This window comes from Oncorhynchus tshawytscha, linkage group LG08 (assembly GCF_018296145.1).
Source record: "Oncorhynchus tshawytscha isolate Ot180627B linkage group LG08, Otsh_v2.0, whole genome shotgun sequence".
NCBI classification, from domain to species: Eukaryota; Metazoa; Chordata; class Actinopteri; order Salmoniformes; family Salmonidae; genus Oncorhynchus; species Oncorhynchus tshawytscha.
This window is the reverse complement of record NC_056436.1, coordinates 51,823,686-51,848,274: the sequence shown is the minus strand read 5'-3', so window position 1 is coordinate 51,848,274 and position 24,589 is coordinate 51,823,686. Positions and strand designations below refer to the sequence as shown.

At 43.5% G+C, this 24,589-nt stretch overlaps 1 protein-coding gene across 3 annotated transcripts in view; it reads left to right on the top strand.

The window, feature by feature from the left end:
* The window catches only part of LOC112256337 (relaxin receptor 1-like), a 132,332-nt gene that overhangs the window by 91,229 nt on the left and 16,514 nt on the right, over positions 1-24,589 (top strand). For all 3 annotated transcript variants that reach the window (XR_006083905.1, XM_024429515.2, XM_024429516.2), the window contains exons 4-14: positions 5,873-5,978; positions 6,591-6,662; positions 15,132-15,203; positions 15,563-15,634; positions 15,843-15,914; positions 16,317-16,385; positions 16,475-16,546; positions 16,798-16,869; positions 17,974-18,045; positions 18,230-18,301; positions 24,213-24,284. Coding sequence is in view for 2 of the 3 variants with exons in the window: in XM_024429515.2 (XP_024285283.2) it covers positions 5,873-5,978; positions 6,591-6,662; positions 15,132-15,203; positions 15,563-15,634; positions 15,843-15,914; positions 16,317-16,385; positions 16,475-16,546; positions 16,798-16,869; positions 17,974-18,045; positions 18,230-18,301; positions 24,213-24,284 (823 nt within the window). In the remaining variant the exon portion in view is untranslated. The remainder of the gene's footprint in view (positions 1-5,872; positions 5,979-6,590; positions 6,663-15,131; positions 15,204-15,562; positions 15,635-15,842; positions 15,915-16,316; positions 16,386-16,474; positions 16,547-16,797; positions 16,870-17,973; positions 18,046-18,229; positions 18,302-24,212; positions 24,285-24,589) is intronic.

Sequence of the window (24,589 nt, the reverse complement as noted above, 5' to 3'; positions counted from 1 at the left end):
TATAAGATCAGCGTCAACTCACCATCAGTACGACCAAGAATATGTTTTTTGCGACGCGGATCCTGTGTTCTGCCTTAAACAGGACAACGGAGTGGATTCCATGCAGCGACCCAAAAAAACGACTCCGAAAAAGAGGGAAACGAGGCGGTCTTCTGGTCAGACTCTGGAGACTGGCACACCGTGCACCACTCCCTAGCATTCTTCTTGCCAATGTCCAGTCTCTTGACAACAAGGTTGATGAAATCCGAGCAAGGGTAGCATTCCAGAGGGACATCAGAGACTGTAACGTTCTATGCTTCATGGAAACATGGCTCACTGGAGAGACGCTATCCGAGGCGGTGCAGCCAGCGGGTTTCTCCACGCATCGCGCCGACAGAAACAAACATCTTTCTGGTAAGAAGAGGGGCGGGGGCGTATGCCTTATGACTAACGTGACATGGTGTGATGAAAGAAACATACAGGAACTCAAGTCCTTCTGTTCACCTGATTTAGAATTCCTCACAATCAAATGTAGACCGCATTATCTACCAAGAGAATTCTCTTCGATTATAATCACAGCCGTATATATCCCCCCCCAAGCAGACACATCGATGGCTCTGAACGAACTTTATTTAACTCTCTGCAAACTGGAAACGATTTATCCGGAGGCTGCATTCATTGTAGCTGGGGATTTTAACAAGGCTAATCTGAAAACAAGACTCCCTAAATTTTATCAGCATATCGATTGCGCAACCAGGGGTGGAAAGACCTTGGATCATTGTTACTCTATCTTCCGCGACGCATATAAGGCCCTGCCCCGCCCCCCTTTCGGAAAAGCTGACCACGACTCCATTTTGTTGATCCCTGCCTACAGACAGAAACTAAAACAAGAAGCTCCCACGCTGAGGTCTGTTCAACGCTGGTCTGACCAAGCTGACTCCACACTCCAAGACTGCTTCCATCACGTGGACTGGGAGATGTTTCTTATTGCGTCAGACAACAACATTGACGAATACGCTGATTCGGTGTGCGAGTTCATTAGAACGTGCGTTGAAGATGTCGTTCCCATAGTAACGATTAAAACATTCCCTAACCAGAAACCGTGGATTGATGGCAGCATTCGTGTGAAACTGAAAGCGCGAACCACTGCTTTTAATCAGGGCAAGGTGTCTGGTGACATGACTGAATACAAACAGTGCAGCTATTCCCTCCGCAAGGCTATTAAACAAGCTAAGCGTCAGTACAGAGAAAGTAGAATCTCAATTCAACGGCTCAGACACAAGAGGCATGTGGCAGGGTCTACAGTCAATCACGGACTACAGGAAGAAATCCAGCCCAGTCACGGACCAGGATGTCTTGCTCCCAGGCAGATTAAATAACTTTTTTGCCCGCTTTGAGGACAATACAGTGCCACTGACACGGCCTGCAATGAAAACATGCGGTCTCTCCTTCACTGCAGCCGAGGTGAGTAAGACATTTAAACGTGTTAACCCTCGCAAGGCTGCAGGCCCAGACGGCATCCCCAGCCGCGCCCTCAGAGCATGCGCAGACCAGCTGGCCGGTGTGTTTACGGACATATTCAATCAATCCCTATACCAGTCTGCTGTTCCCACATGCTTCAAGAGGGCCACCATTGTTCCTGTTCCCAAGAAAGCTAAGGTAACTGAGCTAAACGACTACCGCCCCGTAGCACTCACATCCGTCATCATGAAGTGCTTTGAGAGACTAGTCAAGGACCATATCACCTCCACCCTACCTGACACCCTAGACCCACTCCAATTTGCTTACCGCCCAAATAGGTCCACAGACGATGCAATCTCAACCACACTGCACACTGCCCTAACCCATCTGGACAAGAGGAATACCTATGTGAGAATGCTGTTCATCGACTACAGCTCGGCATTCAACACCATAGTACCCTCCAAGCTCGTCATCAAGCTCGAGACCCTGGGTCTCGACCCCGCCCTGTGCAACTGGGTACTGGACTTCCTGACGGGCCGCCCCCAGGTGGTGAGGGTAGGCAACAACATCTCCTCCCCGCTGATCCTCAACACTGGGGCCCCACAAGGGTGCGTTCTGAGCCCTCTCCTGTACTCCCTGTTCACCCACGACTGCGTGGCCACGCACGCCTCCAACTCAATCATCAAGTTTGCGGACGACACAACAGTGGTAGGCTTGATTACCAACAACGACGAGACGGCCTACAGGGAGGAGGTGAGGGCCCTCGGAGTGTGGTGTCAGGAAAATAACCTCACACTCAACGTCAACAAAACTAAGGAGATGATTGTGGACTTCAGGAAACAGCAGAGGGAACACCCCCCTATCCACATCGATGGAACAGTAGTGGAGAGGGTAGCAAGTTTTAAGTTCCTCAGCATACACATCACAGACAAACTGAATTGATCCACTCACACAGACAGCATTGTGAAGAAGGCGCAGCAGCGCCTCTTAATCCTCAAGAGGCTGAAGAAATTCGGCTTGTCACCAAAAGCACTCACAAACTTCTACAGATGCACAATCGAGAGCATCCTTGCGGGCTGTATCACCGCCTGGTACGGCAACTGCTCCGCCCTCAACCGTAAGGCTCTCCAGAGGGTAGTGAGGTCTGCACAACGCATCACCGGGGGCAAACTACCTGCCCTCCAGGACACCTACACCACCCGATGTTACAGGAAGGCCATAAAGATCATCAAGGACATCAACCACCCGAGCCACTGCCTGTTCACCCCGCTATCATCCAGAAGGCGAGGTCAGTACAGGTGCATCAAAGCTGGGACCGAGAGACTGAAAAACAGCTTCTATCTCAAGGCCATCAGACTGTTAAACAGCCACCACTAACATTGAGTGGCTGCTGCCAACACACTGACACTGACACTGACTCAACTCAAGCCACTTTAATAATGGGAATTGATGGGAAATGATGTAAATATATCACTAGCCACTTTAAACAATGCTACCTTATATAATGTTTACATACCCTACATTATTCATCTCATATGCATACGTATATACTGTACTCTATATCATCGACTGCATCCTTATGTAATACATGTATCACTAGCCACTTTAACTATGCCACTTTGTTTACATACTCATCTCATATGTATATACTGTACTCGATATCAGCTACTGTATCTTGCCTATGCTGCTCTGTACCATCACTCATTCATATATCCTTATGTACATATTCTTTATCCCCTTACACTGTGTATAAGACAGTAGTTTTGGAATTGTTAGTTAGATTACTTGTTCGTTATTACTGCATTGTCGGAACTAGAAGCACAAGCATTTCGCTACACTCGCATTAACATCTGCTAACCATGTGTATGTGACAAATAAAATTTGATTTGATTTGACTGGCCAGACGGAAGCCACTCATCAGTAAAAAGGCACATGATAGCCCGCTTGGAGTTTGCCAAATGATGCCTACAGTAAAGGGCTCTCAGACCATGAGAAACAAGATTATTTGGTGTGATGAAACCAAGATTGAACTCTTTGGCCTGAATGCCAAGCATCACATCTACAAGAAAACTGGCACTATGGTGGTGGGAGCAGCATCATGCTGTGGGGATGTTTTTCAGCGGCAGAGACTGGGAGACTAATCCGGATTGAGGGAAAGATGAACGGAGCAAAGTACAGAGAGATTCTTGATGAAAACCTCCTCCAGAGCGCTCACGACCTCAGACTGGGGCGAAGGTTCAATTTCAGGCCTTCCAAGTGGCGCAGTGGTCTAAGGCCCTGCATCGCAGTGCTAGCTGTGCCACTAGAGATTCTGGGTTCGAGTCCAGGCTCTGTCGCAGCCAGTCGTGACCGGGAGACCCATGGGGTGGTGCACAATTGGCCCAGGATTGTCCAGGTGAGAGGAGGGTTTGGCCGGCAGGGATATCCTTGTCCTATCGCGCACTAGTGACTCCTGTGCCAGGCGCAGTGCACGCTGACACGGTTGCCAGGTGTACGGTGTTTCGTCAAACACATTGGTGCGGCTGGCTTCCGGGTTAAGTGGACATTGTGTCAAGAAGCAGTGCGGCTTGGTTGGGTTTCGGGAAGACGCATGGCTCTCGACCTTCGCCTCTCCTGAGTCCGTATGGGAGTTGCAGCAATGAGACAAGACTAACTACCAATTGGATACAACTGGCCCTAAGCACACAGCCATGACAATGCACTGTGTGTCAGCTACTACAGTGAGTATATTTGGCTCAATATTAGGAGTTGATAATTAAAATTGACATTATTAGAAAGAAGATTCTCTTTGACTGTGGGTATGTAATTTAGCAATATTCATAAAAACACGGTAATATGCTAATATGCTCAATTATATCCACTCAACACTGATTGCACATAAAGGAAGAGTATTACATAGGAACAGTGTTTGCTTTGTTATCCAACTGATCTTGTGTCCTTCGGTCAGCCTGTTCATTGCTGCTCGCAGCTATGTTTTAAGTTTGTGGATCTGAATTAAACAGACCAGATGGAAATCGAGTGGTTTTGAACAGTCCATTTGTGCTGCCTCCCCCGAGGCATTAAAGGAAAACTCTGCCCCAAAACAATAATTTGGTATTTGTTTCATTAGTCCATTGTTGATATACACTGAGTATACCACACATTGGGAACACCTTCCTAATATTGAGTTGCAACTTTCCCTATTTGGAGTTTCTAAATAACACATCTTCATATTACACCAAGACTGACATGGTATCAAATAACAAGCAATAAACAATTCCTTATTGAATAAACAGGTTTCTTTTCTTCCAAGTTTGTGCATATAATCCTTTGATTATATCCAATGTTTTCTCAATTGTCCTTGGCAGAATCAGATGTTTTCAATTCATTAGTAACTTTATTCTGAGTACAACAGAGGTCACTGACAAGGATATTCAAATCGCAAATTACCCATCTTTCAAAAATACTTTTGAAATGAGTGACGAGTATAGGATTTCACACTTTAGGTCAAATACAAATCTTGGATTCAATTTAGTCATTACACATGCATTGCATTAGATGTCAGATGTACAGAAGATTATTCTTTCTTCATATATTTCATTCTTTGAATATCAGAACGATTCAAATTTGTCCTCAAATATGTCCCCATCAGAACATCAATATTCAAAACCAGATTGCTGATTTCCATTCTTCCCCTTTAGTCAGGACCCAATGAGTGTACTCGATGATCAATTCACTTGCAAGGAAAATGGAAATCAACACTACAGAACTTTGAATACCATTGATATTTTAGTATTTCCATGGAGTCTTATCATTTCCTTTATGCCTGATTATACATCCCCTCAGATACAGCATAAAGGAATTATTTCTGATGCCCACTTAACTGAATGCTATTATCCTTTTACACATTTCCTGTTGGAACCTGGACTTATTGAATTTGAAAAGAATAATTGTCTTTTCCTTTGGCATGAGGCCCCAATTCAATAGATTGCTGCTTCAATTAAATTCTCTGTGGCCGTGTGCAACAGTGTTGAGATTGTGCAGTAACCTCATTTCACATCTTGAAATGTCTCCACTCGTGCTAACGAAATGGTCACTTTCGGTGTCGTAACGGGCAACGACGTTATCAAGCGGGCGGTAACGTGTTTGTGAAGCAGAGGGTACCTGGAGCCTTTGCAAGGACATTGTGCCCAGACAGGGAAGAAAGCAAAACTGCAAAGCAGTCACATCCGTCACGTGTGGCGCTACTGTACATATGCAGTGATTGAGGTTGGTCCCTGGCACTCTCCTATGTCTCCGTGTAATCTTAAGTAAAGCTAGTTCTACAACAACAGTGTTGTCCAAAGACCTTGTTGACATTCATTTTCATTGCTATTTTTTTTTTTGTCCAGCTCCTACGTGGATCTGCGTCAGTCATTGATATCTTCCTTCCCTCCGTCTCTTCCTCATCCAGTGCTGCTGGCTGTTCCAGAGCTGTGTCAGTGCAGAGATCTGGAGCTGGACTGTGACGGTGCCCAGTTTCACCATGTCCCAGCCGTGTCTGTTAACGTCACCATGATGTGAGTTGCCGCACACATTTCGAATACATACATTTGCATCTGACTGGAAGTGTGCAGATACTTTTTCCTGTTTCTCCTATGAATTGGAAGAGAAAAACAACTTAAACAAAGTGTGTCTCTCGCACTTAGCTAATGAGTGTCTCGATGGAGGTTTCATTGAGGTCCTGTAGACTGCTGCGGCACGTTCCGCATTGCTAAATTTCAATTAAATTACTTTCTTCACTAATTCAAAGCTTATCTCCATAACCTCAGGTAACATGGCTACCGTGGTAATCGAGGTGGAATGAGCTTAGATAATCACTAAAATGGCAAAATTATGCATTCTCTGTCACAATATAAAGAAAGATGCTCCTTCTGTTTGGAATAATGATATGTTCCATCACCAATTCTATTTCAAATGTAATTGGAAGATTTTCCCGAATACACACAATGTGGTCACATAGAAATGTGATTAGTTCCAACCTCAAACAGACAATGAGCCGAGAACCTAGTAATTAAAATGAAAAGGTTTTTACTCTTTTTAAATTCACACAGTATTGTTTGGTGGCACAATGTTGTGTTTGTTGTTGTTTATTTATCTGGTCGACCTTATGAACTAATCACATCCCATAGGTCCCTGCAAAGGAACCGACTTCGGATATTGAATGGTGACATATTCTATAAGTACCAGAGTCTTCAGAAACTGTAAGTTGTTGTTGAATTATTGATTGCATTTTTAAAATGTCTTCAGGCGAGAGAAGTCACTTGATTAAGTTGTAGTCGGCAAGTAAATATTTTGATAGCACTTCAAAAACACTCTCTAATAGACTAACCACTCAAGGCCTCTGTGACAGCCACAGACAATATCAAAGCATTTCCCGTCCCCTTTTGATGGTTGTGATGGCCAAAACAAGCTTACATTGGCTGTGTTTAACATTAATTCAGCAAGACTTACCTTCAGATGATGGTTGTAAGGAAAAACAAACTTTCAAGATTGTCATTCAGTCTTGTTGTGCTATCACATTTGAGGCCAGATTACTGGATTATTCTTTTTTTTTGGTCGGGGGCCACACCGATAACATATGAACACGTCATAAGCAATGGCAAAATGTGTAGAATTGCAGGGAATTCGCTTTAAAACAGCTACTTTTTTTGGCAAAATGTATTAAGTCATTCAAAAGGACTCGTTTGTTATGCAGCTTGTCAGACCATGTAATGGTTGCTGCAGGCATTAATTCACTGACTCCATCATCAATATGATTATTCATTGAAAGATCTTTTGATATAAGGGCTTCCCGAGTGGATCAGCGGCCTAAGGCACTGCATTGCAGTGTTAGAGGCATCACTACAGACCAGAGTTCGATCCCAGGTTGTATCACAACAGGCCGTGATTGGGAGTCCCATAGGGCGGCTCACGATTGGCCCAGCATCATCCGGTTTAGGAGAGGGTTTGCCCGGGGAGGCTTTACTTGACTCATTGTGCTCTAGCAGCTCCTTGTGGTGGGCCGGGTGCCTGCAGGCTGACCTCTGTCATCAGGTGAATGGTGTTTTGTCCGACACATTGGTGCGGCTGGCTTTCGGGTTAAGAGGGCGGGTGTTAAATTAAGAAGCGCGGTTTGGCAGGTAATGTTTCGGAGGACACATGACTCGACCTTCACCCCCTGGGGAGTTGCAGCGATGTAACAAGATCAAAATTGGGGAGGAAAAAGGTGGTAAAAAATAATATATAAAGCAGGGCTGCTTTTGAATGCCAGAGACTAAGTTGGCGAGTGTGGAGCAGATTTAAAGAATTGTGTTTGCCTTCTCTTCCACTCTGGTATTGCTCTGCCTAGCAATTTTTATTTCCTGTATCACAATTTTTTAAATTAGGCCTATTCTGTAATAATTATTTAGCCTACCCCACCCACAGTAGCCTATACAGTGCATTCGGAAAGTATTCAGACACCTTTACTTTTTCCACATCTTGTTATGTTGCTTCGTTATTCTAAAATGGATGAAATTGTTTTTTCCCCCTCATCAATCTACACACAATACACCATAACTACAAAGTGGAAAACTTTATAAAAACAGATCCCTTCAATCCCTTCACAGCACATTCGTATTGATAAGTGAGTGTTAATATCCAGTTCTCTCTTTTTAGTTCAGTTTTATACAACTCCTCAACAATTTGAAACATAGTTTTTCTTCCATGGAATGGCAGTAGCTCTTCATGATCCTTTTTAGCTTTTGTTTTTAGCATGTTGGTGCCAACTGGTGTATAACGTGAGGTTAGGACAGAGACTAAGAGAATTTTGAGTTTTGATTGGCTCAAAATAAACTGCTCGTCATGCAGCTTCTGACAGCTGATTTGTAATAGCTGTCAATTTAAACATATCACTAGCAATATAGTATAATATGATTGGTTACTGGAATCTCACTGATAAGTACTGACAAGTATTCAACATTAGTTGACCTGCGTTACATGTGCAATCAATGTAGGGAGGTAACATGATACCATAAGGGGATTGCTTAGACCACACTTACCGATAAGACTAGTTATCTCACGCAATCTGGCAGAGAAGTAGCCTATGTGAGTGCTTTAATAACAGTAACCTAAGCGCACAGTTATAGTATCCATCACTAATAAATGAATGAACTTCAGAAATAATAATAATAGTTTATGCTGCGAACAACATGCTTTTATTAGCCTACCAGAATCACCTACAAAAAGAGGATTGTGATAGGCCTTTACTTCAAAAGGTAATGTTACGGTTTTCTTCCGTCGAAGGAGAGTCGGACCAAAATGCAGCGTGGTTAAATCGAGACATCTTTAATGATGATAAATACGAAACATACAAAAACAACAAACAGAAATGTGAAAACCTAATACAGCCTGTCTGGTGACAACTAACACAGAGACAGGAACAATCACCCACAAAATACACAGTAAAACCCAGGCTACCTAAATATGGTTCCCAATCAGAGACAACAAGAATCACCTGACTCTGATTGAGAACCGCCTCAGGCAGCCAAGCCTATGCTAGACACACCCCTAATCAGCCACAATCCCAATGCCTACAAAAACCCCAATACGACAACACAATAAACCCATGTCACACCCTGGCCTGAACAAATAATTAAAGAAAACACAAAATACTAAGACCAAGGCGTGACAGAACCCCCCAAGGTGCGGACTCCCGGACGCACCTCAAAACCATAGGGAGGGTCCGGGTGAGCGTCTGTCCATGGTGGCGGCTCCGGCTCGGGACGTGGACCCCACTCCATAAATGTCTTAGTTCCTCCCCCTTGCGTCCTGGGATAGTCCACCCTCGCCGCCGACCATGACCTCGTAGTCCTCACCCAGAACCCCACTGGACTGAGGGGCAGCTCGTGACTGAGGCAGCTCGGGACTGCGGGGAAGCTCGGGACTGCGGGGAAGCTCGGGACTGAGGGGAAGCTCGGGACTGAGGGGCAGCTCGGGACTGAGGGGCAGCTCGGGACTGAGGGGCAGCTCGGGACTGAGGGGCAGCTCGGGACTGAGGGGCAGCTCGGGACTGAGGGGCAGCTCGGGACTGAGGGGAAGCCCGGGACTGAGGGGCAGCTCGGGACTGAGGGGAAGCCCGGGACTGAGGGGAAGCCCGGGACTGAGGGGAAGCCCGGGACTGAGATGAAGCTCAGGCAGGTAGTTGGCTCCGGCAGATCCTGGCTGGCTGGCGGATCTGGAAGAGTCTGGTTGACTGGCAGATCTGGAAGATCATGGCTGACTGGCGGATCTAGCTGCTCTGGCTGCTCCATGCAGACTGACAGCTCTGGCTGCTCCATGTAGATTGGCAACTCTGGCTGCTCCATGCAAATTGACAGCTCTGGCTGCTCCATGCAGACTGACAGCTCTGGCTGCTCCATGCAGACTGACAGCTCTGGCTGCTCCATGCAGACTGACAGCTCTGGCTGCTCCATGCAGACTGGCAGCTCTGGCTGCTCCATGCAGACTGACAGTTCAGGCTGCTCCATGCAGACTGACAGCTCTGGCTGCTCCATGCAGACTGACATCTCTGGCTGCTCCATGCAGACTGACATCTCAGGCTGCTCCATGCAGGCTGACAGCTCTGGCCGCTCCATGCAGACTAGCAGCTCTGGCTGCTCTATGCAGACTGGCAGCTCTATGCAGACTGGCAGCTCTATGCAGACTGGCAGCTCTGGCTGCTCCATGCAACCTGGCAGCTCTGGCTGCTCCATGCAACCTGGCAGCTCTGGCTGCTCCATGCAACCTGGCAGCTCTGGCTGCTCCATGCAGACTGACAGCTCTGGCTGCTCCATGCAGACTGGCAGCTCTGGCTGCGTTGAACAGGCAGGAGGCTCCGGCAGCGCTGTAGAGGAGGAAGGCTCTGGAAGCGCTGAACAGGCGGGAGACTCCGACAGCGCAGGAGAGGAGGAAAACGCTGGCTGCGCTGAACAGGCGGGAGGCTCCGACAGCGCTAGAGAGAAGGATGGCTCTGGCTGTGCTGAACAGGCGAGGCGCACTGAAGGCCTGGTGCGTGGTGCTGGAACTGGTGGTACTGGATCGAGGACACGCACAGGAAGCCTGGTGCGGGGAGCCGCTACCGGAGGACTGGTTTGTGGAGGTGGCTCTGGATAGACCGGACCGTGCAGGCGCACTGGAGCTCTTGAGCACCGAGCCTGCCCAACCTTACTTGGCTCGATGCCCACTCTAGCCCGGCTAATACGAAGAGCTGGTATGTACCGTACCGGGCTATGCACCCGCACTGGAGACACCGTGCGCTCACTAGCATAACACGGTGCCTGCCCGGTCTCTTTAGCCCCCCGGTAAGCACAGGGAGTTTGCGCAGGTCTCCTACCTGGCATCGCCATACTCCCTGTGAGCCCCCCCCAATATATTTTGGGGGTGACTCTCAGGCTTCCATCCGCGTCGCCGTGCTGCCTCTTCATACCAGCGCCTCTCCGCTCTCGCCGCCTCCAGTTCTTCTTTGGGGCGTCGATATTCACCAGGCTGTGCCCAGGGTCCTTTTCCGTCCAATATCTCTTCCCAAGTCCAGAAGTCCTTTGATAGCTGCTCCTCACGATTAACAGGGAGAGTTGGCTCAGGTCTGACTCCTGACTCTGCCACTCTCTCCCTGAGCCTCCCCCCCAATAAATTTTTTGGGCTGCTTTTCGGGCTTCCTTGCCAACCGTGTTCCCTCTTATCGTCGGCTCTTATCTCCGGCTGCCTCTGCTCTCCTAAATGCCTCCACCTGTTCCCATGGGAGGCGATCTCTTCCGGCCAGTATCTCCTCCCAAGTGTAACAACCTTTGCCATCCAACACGTCTTCCCATGTCCATTCCTCCTTTCGCTGCTCCTGCTGTCGCTGCCTGTTACCACGCCGCTCGGTCCGGGTGTGGTGGGTGATTCTGTTACGGCTTTCTTCCGTCGAAGGAGAGTCGGACCAAAATGCAGCGTGGTTAAATCGAGACATCTTTAATGATGATAAATACGAAACATACAAAAACAACAAACGGAAATGTGAAAACCTAATACAGCCTGTCTGGTGACAACTAACACAGAGACAGGAACAATCACCCACAAAATACACAGTAAAACCCAGGCTACCTAAATATGGTTCCCAATCAGAGACAACGAGAATCACCTGACTCTGATTGAGAACCGCCTCAGGCAGCCAAGCCTATGCTAGACACACCCCTAATCAGCCACAATCCCAATGCCTACAAAAACCCCAATACGACAACACAATAAACCCATGTCACACCCTGGCCTGAACAAATAATTAAAGAAAACACAAAATACTAAGACCAAGGCGTGACAGGTAACAGGAAAAAATAAATGTAATTACTGAAATAAAATGAAAAGAAAGTCAACTTTCATGATGACACTGTTAAATTTTTGAAGTGTTGGCTAATGGTTTACAGAAATACAAGTAATCTATACGATTTTCAGTCTCACCCATGACAACAATCTTTTAATTTGATGATAAGGCAAAGAAAAAGTATTGTTTTGAAAGCATCCTGAAATGGAGTACTTCATCGGGAGAACCTTGCGTAATGGATAGATTTGGAGGAAGGGTTTCAAAATAAATCTTTGCATTGCAGGGATCAACTTCCTGTTGCAGTTTTATAGCCTCATGCATATTAATAGCAGTAATAATAATAATAATCAATTACTACCTTACTATTCTGCGCAGGCTGACGTAGACCGATTAAGCTATTTCAAACACTTCCAGCTACCAGGAGTCAAAAGCCACCTACTGGGCAAAACGTGTCTGGTTATTTGGACAACAATGTTGTGGGAAGTTGTTTTTATTCGCAGGAAGAAGTTTAACTAATGCCTAATTGTGGGGTCTTTGGGAAACAAAATTGTCACAATTACATAGCGGCATTTTTATCAATCAGGGCATTTGAAGCAGAGCAGTGATCTTCATGCCTTCTGCCACACCTAGTCTGAAATCACAAAAACGATTTGTCCCTTTGGTGATTTAGATAATTTATTAGTATTTTAAGGGCTGAAGGTTAAGATTTGATTTCACGCACCAATAAGCTGTCCTCTTTTGGTGATATCACCATTGCGCATGCCCTCGGTGACTAAAACACCAGTCTCAAGGTCAACAGTGAAGAGGCGAGTCCGGGATGCTGGCCTTCTAGGCAGAGTTCCTCTGTCCAGTGTCTGTGTTCTTTTTCCCATCTTAATCTTGTCTTTTTATTGGCCAGTCTGAGATATGGCTTTTCCCTTGCAACTCTGCCTAGAAGGCCAGCATCCCAGAGTCGCCTCTTCACTGTTGACGATGAGACTGGTGTTTTAGCAGGTACTATTTAATGAAGTTGCCAGTTGAGGACTTGTGAGGCGTCTGTTTCTCAAACTAGACACTCTAATGTACTTGTCCTCTTGCTCAGTTGTACACCGGGGCCTCCCACTCCTCTTTCTATTCTGGTTAGAGCCGTTTGCGCTGTTCTGTAAAGCGAGTAGCACACAGCGTTGTACGAGATCTTCAGTTTCTTGGCAATTTATTGCATGGAATAGAATCACTTCTCAGAACAAGAATAGACTGACGAGTTTCAGAAGAAAGTTCTTTGTTTCTGGCCATTTTGAGCCTGTAATCGAACCCACACATGCTGATGCTCCAAATACTCAACTAGTCTAAAGAAGGCCAGTTATATGGCTTCTTTAATCAGCTCAACAGTTTTCAGCTGTGCTAACATAATTGCAAAAGTGTTTTCTAAAGATCAATTAGCCTTTTAAAATTATAAACTTAGGTTAGCGTGCCATTGGAACACAGGAGTGATGGTTGCGGATAATGGGCCTCTGTATGCCTATGTAGATATTCCATAAAAAATCTGCCATTTCCAGCTACAATAATCATTTACAACATTAACATTGTATACACTGTATTTCTGATCAATTTGATGTTTATTTCAATGTACAAAAACTGTGGTTTTCTTTCAAAAACAAGGAAATGTCTAAGTGACTGTAACAGGAATGAAATTCCTCTATGTTTTAATACCCAATTAAAATTAAACACTCTGTCAATTCCTAAGAATTTGTAAGACTCTTATTTGCATAAAATGGACAGAGACCAGTCTCAAAATCAACCAGCAGCGTTTATTCTCGAGAGTACTGAACACCACAGATTATAAACTGAAAAGCTGGTGTAACGGAGTCAGGTTTGTAGACCTCCTTGCTCGCACATGCTTTTTAAGTTCTGCCCACAAATTTTCTATAGGATTGAGGTCAGGGCTTTGTGATGGCCACTTCAATACCTTGACTTTGTTGTCCTTAAGCCATTTTTCCACAACTTTGGAAGTATGTTGGGGGTCATTGTCCATTTGGAAGACCCATTTGCGACCAAGCTTTAACTTCCTGACTGATGTCTTGAGATGTTGCTTCAATATATCCACATAAATGTCCTCCTCATGATGTCATCTACTTTGTGAAGCGCATCAGTTCCTCCTGCAGCAAAGCACCCGCACAACATGATGCTGCCACCCCCGTGCTTCACGGTTGGGATGGTGTTCTTCGGCTTGCACACCTTCCCCTTTTTCCTCCAAACATAACGATGGTCATTATGGCCAAACAGTTCCATTTTTGTTTCATCAGACCAGAGGATATTTTCCAAAAAGTATGATCTTTCACCTCATGTGCAGTTGCAAACCGTAGTCTGGATTTTTTATGTCGGTTTTGAGCGACCTTTCAGGTTATGTCGATATAGGACTAATTTTACTGTGGATATAGATACTTTTGTACCTGTTTAGTCCAGTATCTTCACAAGTTCCTTCACATTTATTTAACTACGCAAGTCAGTTAAGAACAAATTCTTATTTACAATGACGGCCTACCCCGGCCAAACCTGGACGATGGCAATACTGGTATCGTCCTGGCCCTAAAAACAGCCCTGCTTTAGGCTATCAAAGAACTGACAATTAATAATCATATCAATGGATAGAATCAGTGAATGAATGGCCACAGCTTCCATTATGTGGTCTGACAAGCTGCATAACAAATGAGGAATAATTAGACAAAATAACTTTAAAGTCGTTCAAACAAGATAATGAGTCATTCAAATGACTTAGTATCTTGTTTGAATGACTTAATATCTCATTTGAATGACTTAATGGAATTAACTATAAAACAGCACAGGGGTGGGGGGCTCTGGAGGTAGGAACAGCACAGGAAGGAGGGGGGCTCTGGAGGTAGGTGCCCCGGGGACCCAAATGCAGTAGTCTGGATCACATTGGCCTTGAAACATATTGGCAGCATGGAAGTAGTAGCAAGATGAGGAGACTAAAAACATGCCTCATTGACTGCCAAGAACTATCTCTCGAATAAAGTCAGCTATGCAATATTGTTTGGGTAATTTTCTTCTTCTAAAAAACTAATCAAACCACATACTATGAAAGTATCTACCAATTGGTATTTTTATTTTGTTCTACGGGGACCCGTTTATATTTAGGTCTTTAATGTAGAAATGCGAGGCTTCTATACTTGTTGTAAATAATTTTCACTTGTTAGTCATCGTGGCAATTGTTCTCCTGAACACACAAATTGATGTAAGACTAAAAATAGTATTTTGAACACAATGCACTATTAGTACACAATGTTTAGTTTTAGTAAGTAGTACATATTTTGGACACAGCAAATGTTCAATTAAACAAGATATTTTTTTAACATACTTCTAACATACTACTTTTCAGATATCTACAACATAACAGAATTCGAGCTGTGAGTCCTAACGCATTCAGAGGACTATACAATCTAACAAGACTGTAAGTTCATAATATTCATACATCGATGCGTGCACTTGACAGTGTTATGTTGGACTTTATAATGAAAAGGAAAAGGGGGATAAAAAGTCAGTCGTAGAACTGAATGCCTTCAACTGAAATGTGTCTTTCGCATTTAACCCAACCCCTCTGAATCAGGGAGGTGAGGGGGGCTGCCTTAACCGACATCCACGTCTTCGGCACCCGGGGAACAGTGGGTTAACTGCCTTGCTCAGGGGCAGAACGACAGATTTTTACCTTGCATGTTGTTGATTTAAGTTTTCCTTATCAAGTTGCTTATGTTTGAAATAAATGGTAAATAATTCAATGTGCATATTTAAAATCTGAATTTTCTGCCTCAGATATTTAAGCTATAACAAGATATCCATCCTGATGCCCGGGGTGTTCCAAGATCTACACAAGCTGGAGTGGTTGTAGGTTATCCTTACTGACATAGTCTGTATATCCTGTTTGCATATATAGACATACTGTTAACACAATGGGTACAAAAACGACATTTTTAGACAGCCTTCAGAACTATCGCACAAAGCTTGTATCGCTGCAGTTTCCTTTCAACCAACGTTCAACCAAATACTTAATTTAATAAGAGAGCTGAAAATAAACTCTACCCTTTGGTTGTAGGATCCTTGAAAACAACAGTATCCATCAGATATCCCCCATGACCTTTTCAGGCTTGCGTTCCTTGGTACTCCTGTGAGTATATTTCTACCTTTTACCTTCATGAGTTGGGCTTGTTTAGCTTTTTCCATCGAATAAGTTATTTCATACGTAGCAGTGGGAAGTAGTGGTGCTGAGGGTGCTGCACTGAAAAAATCTGAATAAAAAAATAATACTATTATTTGTATTTATTTTTAAATTTTTTAAGAAATAAATAATTCACAAAAGTATTGCACTGGACCTTTAATACCGCTGTAGTACTGCAGCACCCCCACCCCCAAACTACTTCCCAAGTCTATGCTTTCATATGCACTTTATTGAAGTGCTCTGGTATTATTAAAGGGCCAATGTGATAAGCTAAAGTATTTTGGCAGTGAGTGTTGTTTTCTTTGAATGGCACACAAATCAGACCGCTCTTGTTTTGTTTTTTGTTCGCAGGGTTTTGTTGAACAACGCTCTGACAAAGCTGGATGACATCTGTCTGGAAATGCCAAGACTAAACTGGCTGTACGTTTGGAAGTCAACAAATCAAAGAGCTTTGTTATCAGCATGATATTACTTTCAAAATATGTTTTTGTGCGCTTGTGTGTCTCCAGGGACATGGAGGGAAATCAAATTGAAAGTGTTGGAAACGTAACATTCTGGTCGTGCAACATGATGACTGTGCTGTAAGTGTGACTTAATTTGTTTCGTTTTCCTCATTTTTATTGTTGTGTCCTTGGCTTTCTCACTAGGCTATAACCATTACAATTCCAAATATCAACATCTATTTGTTTCCCTAAGGGATTCTAAATAGTGGAGGCCAAAACAACAATCTTGTTAAATTGCTTTTAGAACCAACAGAGAAGATAATAAAGTGAGAAAATGTCAGTCTGTTTTATAATTCTTGTTTTGACAGTCTTTCCTTAACTCTTTCTAGTGTCCTACAGAAGAACAGAATCAGTCGCATACATGAACAGGCGTTCTCATTTCTAAAGAAACTTGGGGAATTGTAAGTTGTGTTTTGTATGCCTCAAGACATGAAATTGCTTGACATTTTCTTCTGTCATACCCAGACACAGTTAATTTTGAGTCCCAGACACAGTGATATCTTCACCTATTCCACTGACTTTAAAAAAAATAATTCAGATAATACCATATAAATCAGTACAGACTGCACTATACATATACAACATGTTCCCAGGCCAAGATGTTGATTATGATTTATATTTTATGAGTTTTAGTGAATCCAAACAATTATTCTGACATGCATTTACACTTGTTTCTGGATTTACAGAACAGGTGGTCATGTAAACCTTGTGTAAGTTTCATCCACCGTATAAGTACTGGATAAATGCCTCCGTTCTGTACATTACCTTTGAAAAATGGACTCCATTATTTCAAAGGTAATGTACAGAATGGAGGTGTCTATCCTGCTTATACAACAGTTGCCAAAGAAAACAGTACTAAAGCACACATTTACCGGTAGAAATAACGTATTTTTAAAAATATATATATTTTTAGAAACAAATTCATACTTTACCATTGCATCCACGACAGTGCGTGTGCTTGGCCGGTGAGCGCGTTCCTGTAAGACGTAGAGTCGCAAGCAAGCGCGAGGACGCGCTCTTTGAAAGGAGGGAGCAGTGTAACGACCCTGGGTTTATATGCGCAGACATCGACCCTGCCGCACGAGCATGCTTTTGCTGCACAGTCGATAGCGCGCCGGACCTCGGGCTCGAAGGTCGATGGTTCGAGACCTGCTCCCTGCTGTTTCATTACAGTATGTTCATCACTCACCATTTTAGGTCATCAGATGCTCAAAAAAAAATATGTCTAGCTAGCTACGTTTGTCGTTGGACCTGCGTTTACAATGTTGGTTTGTGTAGTTGATGGTTTAGCTTTCTGTAGCTTTGTAGCAAGTATGGTCTGCATGTGTCGCCTTATATTGCGTCATGATTGCATGATCTCCCGATATCTTTTCCAACTGTCCCGTTATCTGGTTTTAATGCTCATTCTAGAATGCCCTTCTGGCCAGTCATAAATGAGTATTCAACAATGCTGTGGTATATTGGTTCTTGTAGTTTGTTTCCAGTAAATAGCTTTGTCTCCACAGAGATCTGTCCAGCAACAGACTCGTGGCAATCCCTCCCAATCTCTTTGTTCATCTGGGAGATTTACTACAGCTGTGAGTTAGAGCCACACTCGGATCTGTGCACAAACATTCTTTGAATATTTTATATGTGTTTGTTGCTCTAACGTTGAAAGACATTGTTATACGGCTATGGTGCTATAGTTCTTGTTAAATATTATGTCTCATAATTGATGCTGTTACTGGAGCTCTGATGTCAATGCTTTTACATGTTTTTTAGGAACATCTCGTGTAACCCTATCGTGGATCTCCAAGTTGACCACTTTGATAACTTGCATAAATTGAAATCCTTGTAAGTAGCCATTGTTTGTTTTACTGCTCACTTTGTGCATGCATGTTACACTTGAAAGGGAAAAGCATCAGTAGAGTAGTTTGTTTATCATTTATGAATCATTACTCCCACGTGTTAATGTTAGTAAGCTAGTTATTCACACATTTATAAAACACTTTTAAAATATGTAATAATAATTTGAGAGATCATTCATAGTGCCCGGACTGGATTTCTACGAAGCTAACATATGAAAATGTTTTAAGATTTTCTTACCAAGGATCCTATTGTTAATATTAGGACCCCTGTAGGTATAGAACATATATATATATATATACACATATATATATACACACATACATATATATATATACATACATATATATATATATACACACATATATATATATATATATATACATATATATACACACATATACACACACACACATATACATATATATATATATATATATATATATACAAAAATATGTATTTGATGAAACAGTGAATTTGGCCTTACTGCCATTAGCCCATAAACAATCATTGAATAATATACAGTCGATGTCGGAAGTTTACATACACTTAGGTTGGAGTCATTACAACTCGTTTTTCAACCACTCCACAAATTTCTTGTTAACAAACTATAGTTTTCGTAAGTCGGTTAGGACATCTACTTTGTGCATGACACAAGTCATTTTCCCACAATTGTTTACAGACAGATTATTTCACTTATAATTCACTGCATCACAATTCCAGTGGGTCAGAAGTTTACATACACTAAATTGACTGTGCCTTTAAACAGCTTGGAAAATTCCAGAAAATGATGTCATGGCTTTAGAAGCTTCTGATAGGCTAAATGACATCATTTGAGTCAATTGGAGGTGTACCTGTGGATGTATTTCAAGGCCTACCTTCAACCTCAGTGCCTCTTTGCTTGAAATCATGGGAAAATAAAAAGAAATCAGCCAAGGTCTCTGAAACATTTTTTTGTAAATCAAATCAAATCAAATCAAATCAAATTTTATTTGTCACATACACATGGTTAGCAGATGTTAATGCGAGTGTAGCGAAATGCTTGTGCTTCTAGTTCCGACAATGCAGTAATAACGAGCAAGTAATCTAACTAACAATTCCAAAAAAAACTACTGTCATACACAGTGTAAGGGGATAAAGAATATGTACATAAGGATATATGAATGAGTGATGGTACAGAGCAGCATAGGCAAGATACAGTAGATGATATCGAGTACAGTATATACATATGAGATAAGTATGTAAACCAAGTGGCATAGTTAAAGTGGCTAGTGATACATGTATTACATAAGGATGCAGTCGATGATATAGAGTACAGTATCAACGTATGCATATGAGATGAACAATGTAGGGTAAGTAACATTATATAAGGTAGCATTGTTTAAAGTGGCTAGTGATATATTTACATCATTTCCCATCGATTCCCATGATTAAAGTGGCTGGAGTAGAGTCAGTGTCATTGACAGTGTGTTGGCAGTAGCCACTCAATGTTAGTGGTGGCTGTTTAACAGTCTGATGGCCTTGAGATAGAAGCTGTTTTTCAGTCTCTCGGTCCCAGCTTTGATGCACCTGTACTGACCTCGCCTTCTGGATGGCAGCGGGGTGAACAGGCAGTGGCTCGGGTGGTTGATGTCCTTGATGATCTTTATGGCCTTCCTGTAGCATCGGGTGGTGTAGGTGTCCTGGAGGGCAGGTAGTTTGCCCCCGGTGATGCGTTGTGCAGACCTCACTACCCTCTGGAGAGCCTTACGGTTGAGGGCGGTGCAGTTGCCATACCAGGCGGTGATACAGCCCGCCAGGATGCTCTCGATTGTGCATCTGTAGAAGTTTGTGAGTGCTTTTGGTGACAAGCCGAATTTCTTCAGCCTCCTGAGGTTGAAGAGGCGCTGCTGCGCCTTCCTCACGATGCTGTCTGTGTGAGTGGACCAATTCAGTTTGTCTGTGATGTGTATGCCGAGGAACTTAAAACTTGCTACCCTCTCCACTACTGTTCCATCGATGTGGATGGGGGGTGTTCCCTCTGCTGTTTCCTGAAGTCCACAATCATCTCCTTAGTTTTGTTGACGTTGAGTGTGAGGTTATTTTCCTGACACCACACTCCGAGGGCCCTCACCTCCTCCCTGTAGGCCGTCTCGTCGTTGTTGGTAATCAAGCCTACCACTGTTGTGTCGTCCGCAAACTTGATGATTGAGTTGGAGGCGTGCATGGCCACGCAGTCGTGGGTGAACAGGGAGTACAGGAGAGGGCTCAGAACGCACCCTTGTGGGGCCCCAGTGTTGAGGATCAGCGGGGAGGAGATGTTGTTGCCTACCCTCACCACCTGGGGGCGGCCCGTCAGGAAGTCCAGTACCCAGTTGCACAGGGCGGGGTCGAGACCCAGGGTCTCGAGCTTGATGACGAGCTTGGAGGGTACTATGGTGTTGAATGCCGAGCTGTAGTCGATGAACAGCATTCTCACATAGGTATTCCTCTTGTCCAGATGGGTTAGGGCAGTGTGCAGTGTGGTTGAGATTGCATCGTCTGTGGACCTATTTGGGCGGTAAGCAAATTGGAGTGGGTCAAGGGTGTCAGGTAGGGTGGAGGTGATATGGTCCTTGACTAGTCTCTCAAAGCACTTCATGATGACGGATGTGAGTGCTACGGGCGGTAGTCGTTTAGCTCAGTTACCTTAGCTTTCTTGGGAACAGGAACAATGGTGGCCCTCTTGAAGCATGTGGGAACAGCAGACTGGTATAGTGATTGATTGAATATGTCCGTAAACACACCGGCCAGCTGGAGACCTCCACAAGTCTGGTTCATCCTTGGAAGCAATTTCCAAATGCCTGAAGGTACCATGTTCAAATGCACAAACAATAGTACGCAAGTATAAACACCATGGGACCACGCAGCTTTCATAACGCTCAGGAAGGAAACGCGTTCTGTCTCCTGGAGATAAACGTACTTTGGTGCGAAAAGGACCTTGTGAAGATTCTGTAGGAAACAGATACAAAAGTATCTATATCCACAGTGAAACGAGTCCTATATCATTATAACCTGAATGGCCGCTCAGCAAGGAAGAAGCCACTGTTCCAAAACGGACATAAAAAAAAGCCAGACTACGGTTTGCAACTGCACATGGGGACAAAGATCATACTTTTTGGAGAAATGTCCTCTGGTCTGATGAAACAAAAGTAGAACTGTTTGGCCATAATGACCATCGTTATGTTTGGAGGAAAAGGGGGAGGCTTGCAAGCCAAAGAACACCATCCCAACCGTGAAGCACGGGGGTGGCAGCATCATGTTGTGGGGGTGCTTTGATGCAGGAGGGACTGGTGCACTTTACAAAATAGATGGCATCATAAAGATGTAAAATTATGTGGATATATTGAAGCAACATCTCAAGACATCAGTCAGAAAGTTAAAGCTTGGTTGCAAATGGGTCTTCCAAAAGAACAATGATCCCAAGCATACTTCCAAAGTTGTGGCAAAATGGCTCAAGGTCAACAAAGTCAAGGTATTGGAGTGGCCATCAGAAAGCCCTGACCTCAATCCCATAGAACATTTGTTAGCAGAACTGAAAAAGCATGTGCGAGCAAGGAGGCCTACAAACCTGGCTCAGTTACACCAGCTCTGTCAGGAGGATTGGGCCAAAATTCACCCAACTTACTGTGGGAAGCTTGTGAAAGGCTACCCGAAACGTTTGACCCAAGTTCAAGAATATAAAAGCAATGCTACCAAATACTAATTGAGTGTATGTAAACTTCTGACCTACTGGGAATGTAATGAAAGAAATACAAGCTGAAATAAATCATTCTCTCTACTATTATTCTGACATTTCACATTCTTAAAATAAAGTTGTGATCCTAACTGACCTAAAAACAAGGATTTTTTTTACAAGGATTAAATGTCAGGAATTGTGAAAAACTGAGTTTAAATGTTTTTGGCTAATGTGTTTGTAAACTTCCAACTTCAACTGTATATACAAAAGTACGTAGACTTCTGCCCTGCTAGAGCTGCCCCGATCAACTGTAAGTGCTGTTATTGGGAAGTGGAAACATCTACGTCAACAACGGCTTAGCCGTGAAGTGGTAGGCAACACAAGCTGACAGAACCGGACTTTTAGTGCTGAAGCTCAGAAAATATATCTGTCCTCGGTTGCAACGCTCTCTACCGAGAGTTCCAAACCTCATCTGGAAGCAACGTCAGCACAAGAACTGTTCTTTGGGAGCTTCATGAAGCCTAAGATCACCATGCGCAATGCTAAGCGATGGCTGGAGTGGAGTAAAGCTCACCACCATTGGACTCTGGAGCTGTGGAAACACGTTCTCTGGAGTGATGAATCACGCTTCACCATCTGGCAGTCCGATGGACGAATCTGGGTTTGGTGGATGCAAGGAGAATGCTACCATACCGAAAGCATAGTGCTAACTGTAAAGTTTGGTGAAGGAGGAACAATGGTCTGGGGCTGTTTTTTATGATTCGGGCTAGGCCCCTTAGTTCCATTGAAGGGAACAGTTTGGGGAAGGCATGACACGGCCCCTTGCACAAAGCTAGTTCCACACAGAATTGGTTAGTCGAGATCGGTGTGGAAGAACTTGACTGGCCTGCACAGAGCCCTGACCTCTACCCCATCGAACACCTTTGTGATGAATTGGAAAGCTGACTGCAAGCCAGGCCTAATCACCCAAAATCGTGGCTGAATGTAAGTAAGTCCCCACAGCAATGTTCCGACATCTGGTGGAAAGCCTTCCCAGAAGAGTGGAGGCAGTTATAGCAGCGAAAGGGGGACCAACTCCATATTAATGCTCATGATTTTGGAATAAGATGTTTGACGAGCAGGTGTCCACATACTTTTGGTGATGTAGTTTGTTTTTTTCCTTACCTCTTAAGCAGTCAATGGACTGCTCTAAACCATGAAATGGCAATGCTCCTCAGTGGCCGACAACTATACTTAAAGCCAATCAGAGAACAAGGTGACAGGAGTGACAACAAAAGGGAGAAAATAGGTTGTGCAAGCAAGCAAATAATTATATATATATATATATAATTAAATGGGATTATGAAGATTGAATTAAATTGTTCCTTTGTCTGGCTATAACAATAGCAACATTATCACAGCTAGCTAGTTAGCTAACATTGGATACCTACAAATCAAAATACACAGGGACTAGCATTGCCAAACTAAACTTAAAAATGCAATTCTACTAATGTTAGCACTTCACTCAGCATAGTCACACATCATATTCTTACAACAGTTTGGCTGTTTTTGGAATAAAATGCTCAATATATTTTCTTAACTTTTACTGCAGTGGGCTAAATCAGGGTCACACGGTTGCTTGGTAGTTTTAAACAAATGTACTTTTAAACAAAAGTATGGTTATGGACTTAAATAAAGTAGACAACTGTACCATGTCAGGTATAGAGTTGAAATATTGTTACATTTTGAGTTTGCATCCCAATATATGTTGTGTAGAGTTAGTACATCTTCTCTATACATCCATTTCTGTGGCCCTTTCAGACTTACGAGAAACCCATGATCTATTCCATGCAATTTCACATATAATCATAGCTTGCATCATGCCCAGACCAAAAGGCACGTGACCTTACAATGTGCACCCTTTTATCATACAATACAATTATGTGGCTACATAACATGCAATGTGTTTTATGTGTTATCCTATTGGAACAGAGTGCACTCACTGGCCCACACATGAGGAATTCCCTAATTCACACATATCAGGAAAGAAAACAAATAGCATTTTAGGTCATACATCAAAGCTTTGCCCCCCAAAAAGGTGTAAAATACCAACAATTTTGGGGGAAGGAGTGTTGCAAAGAGGGTCTCTGAAATTCAAATCTTTTGTTTAGTTTGTTTTTCTGTGAGCTCCTAAGGGAAACAACGTTTGTTTGTGTTTTTTAGGAGCATAGAGGGAATCGAGATTGGGAACATACAGCGAAGGATGTTTGAACCACTCAAACAATTGACCCACATGTGAGTAGTTTGTTCATTTTGTTTTGTCAAATTCATTTGATGATCAAACCCGAAATTACACTTTGAACAAAATCCTTTGCACCTGGCAAAAAAATATTTGAGTTTAATGATTTTTATTTAAAAAGCATTTGCACCTCTTAGTTCTTATCCCTCATCCCAACATTTACTTTAACTTTTGCTCTTCCTTTTATCTTTTAAACCATTGCAGTTGCAAACTTTACCACCACTATTGTAAAAGATTCCTAGTCAATCTGGCCCCAGGTCCTTATCTGAAGCTTCAAGATGTTCACTCCCAACTGTGTGAT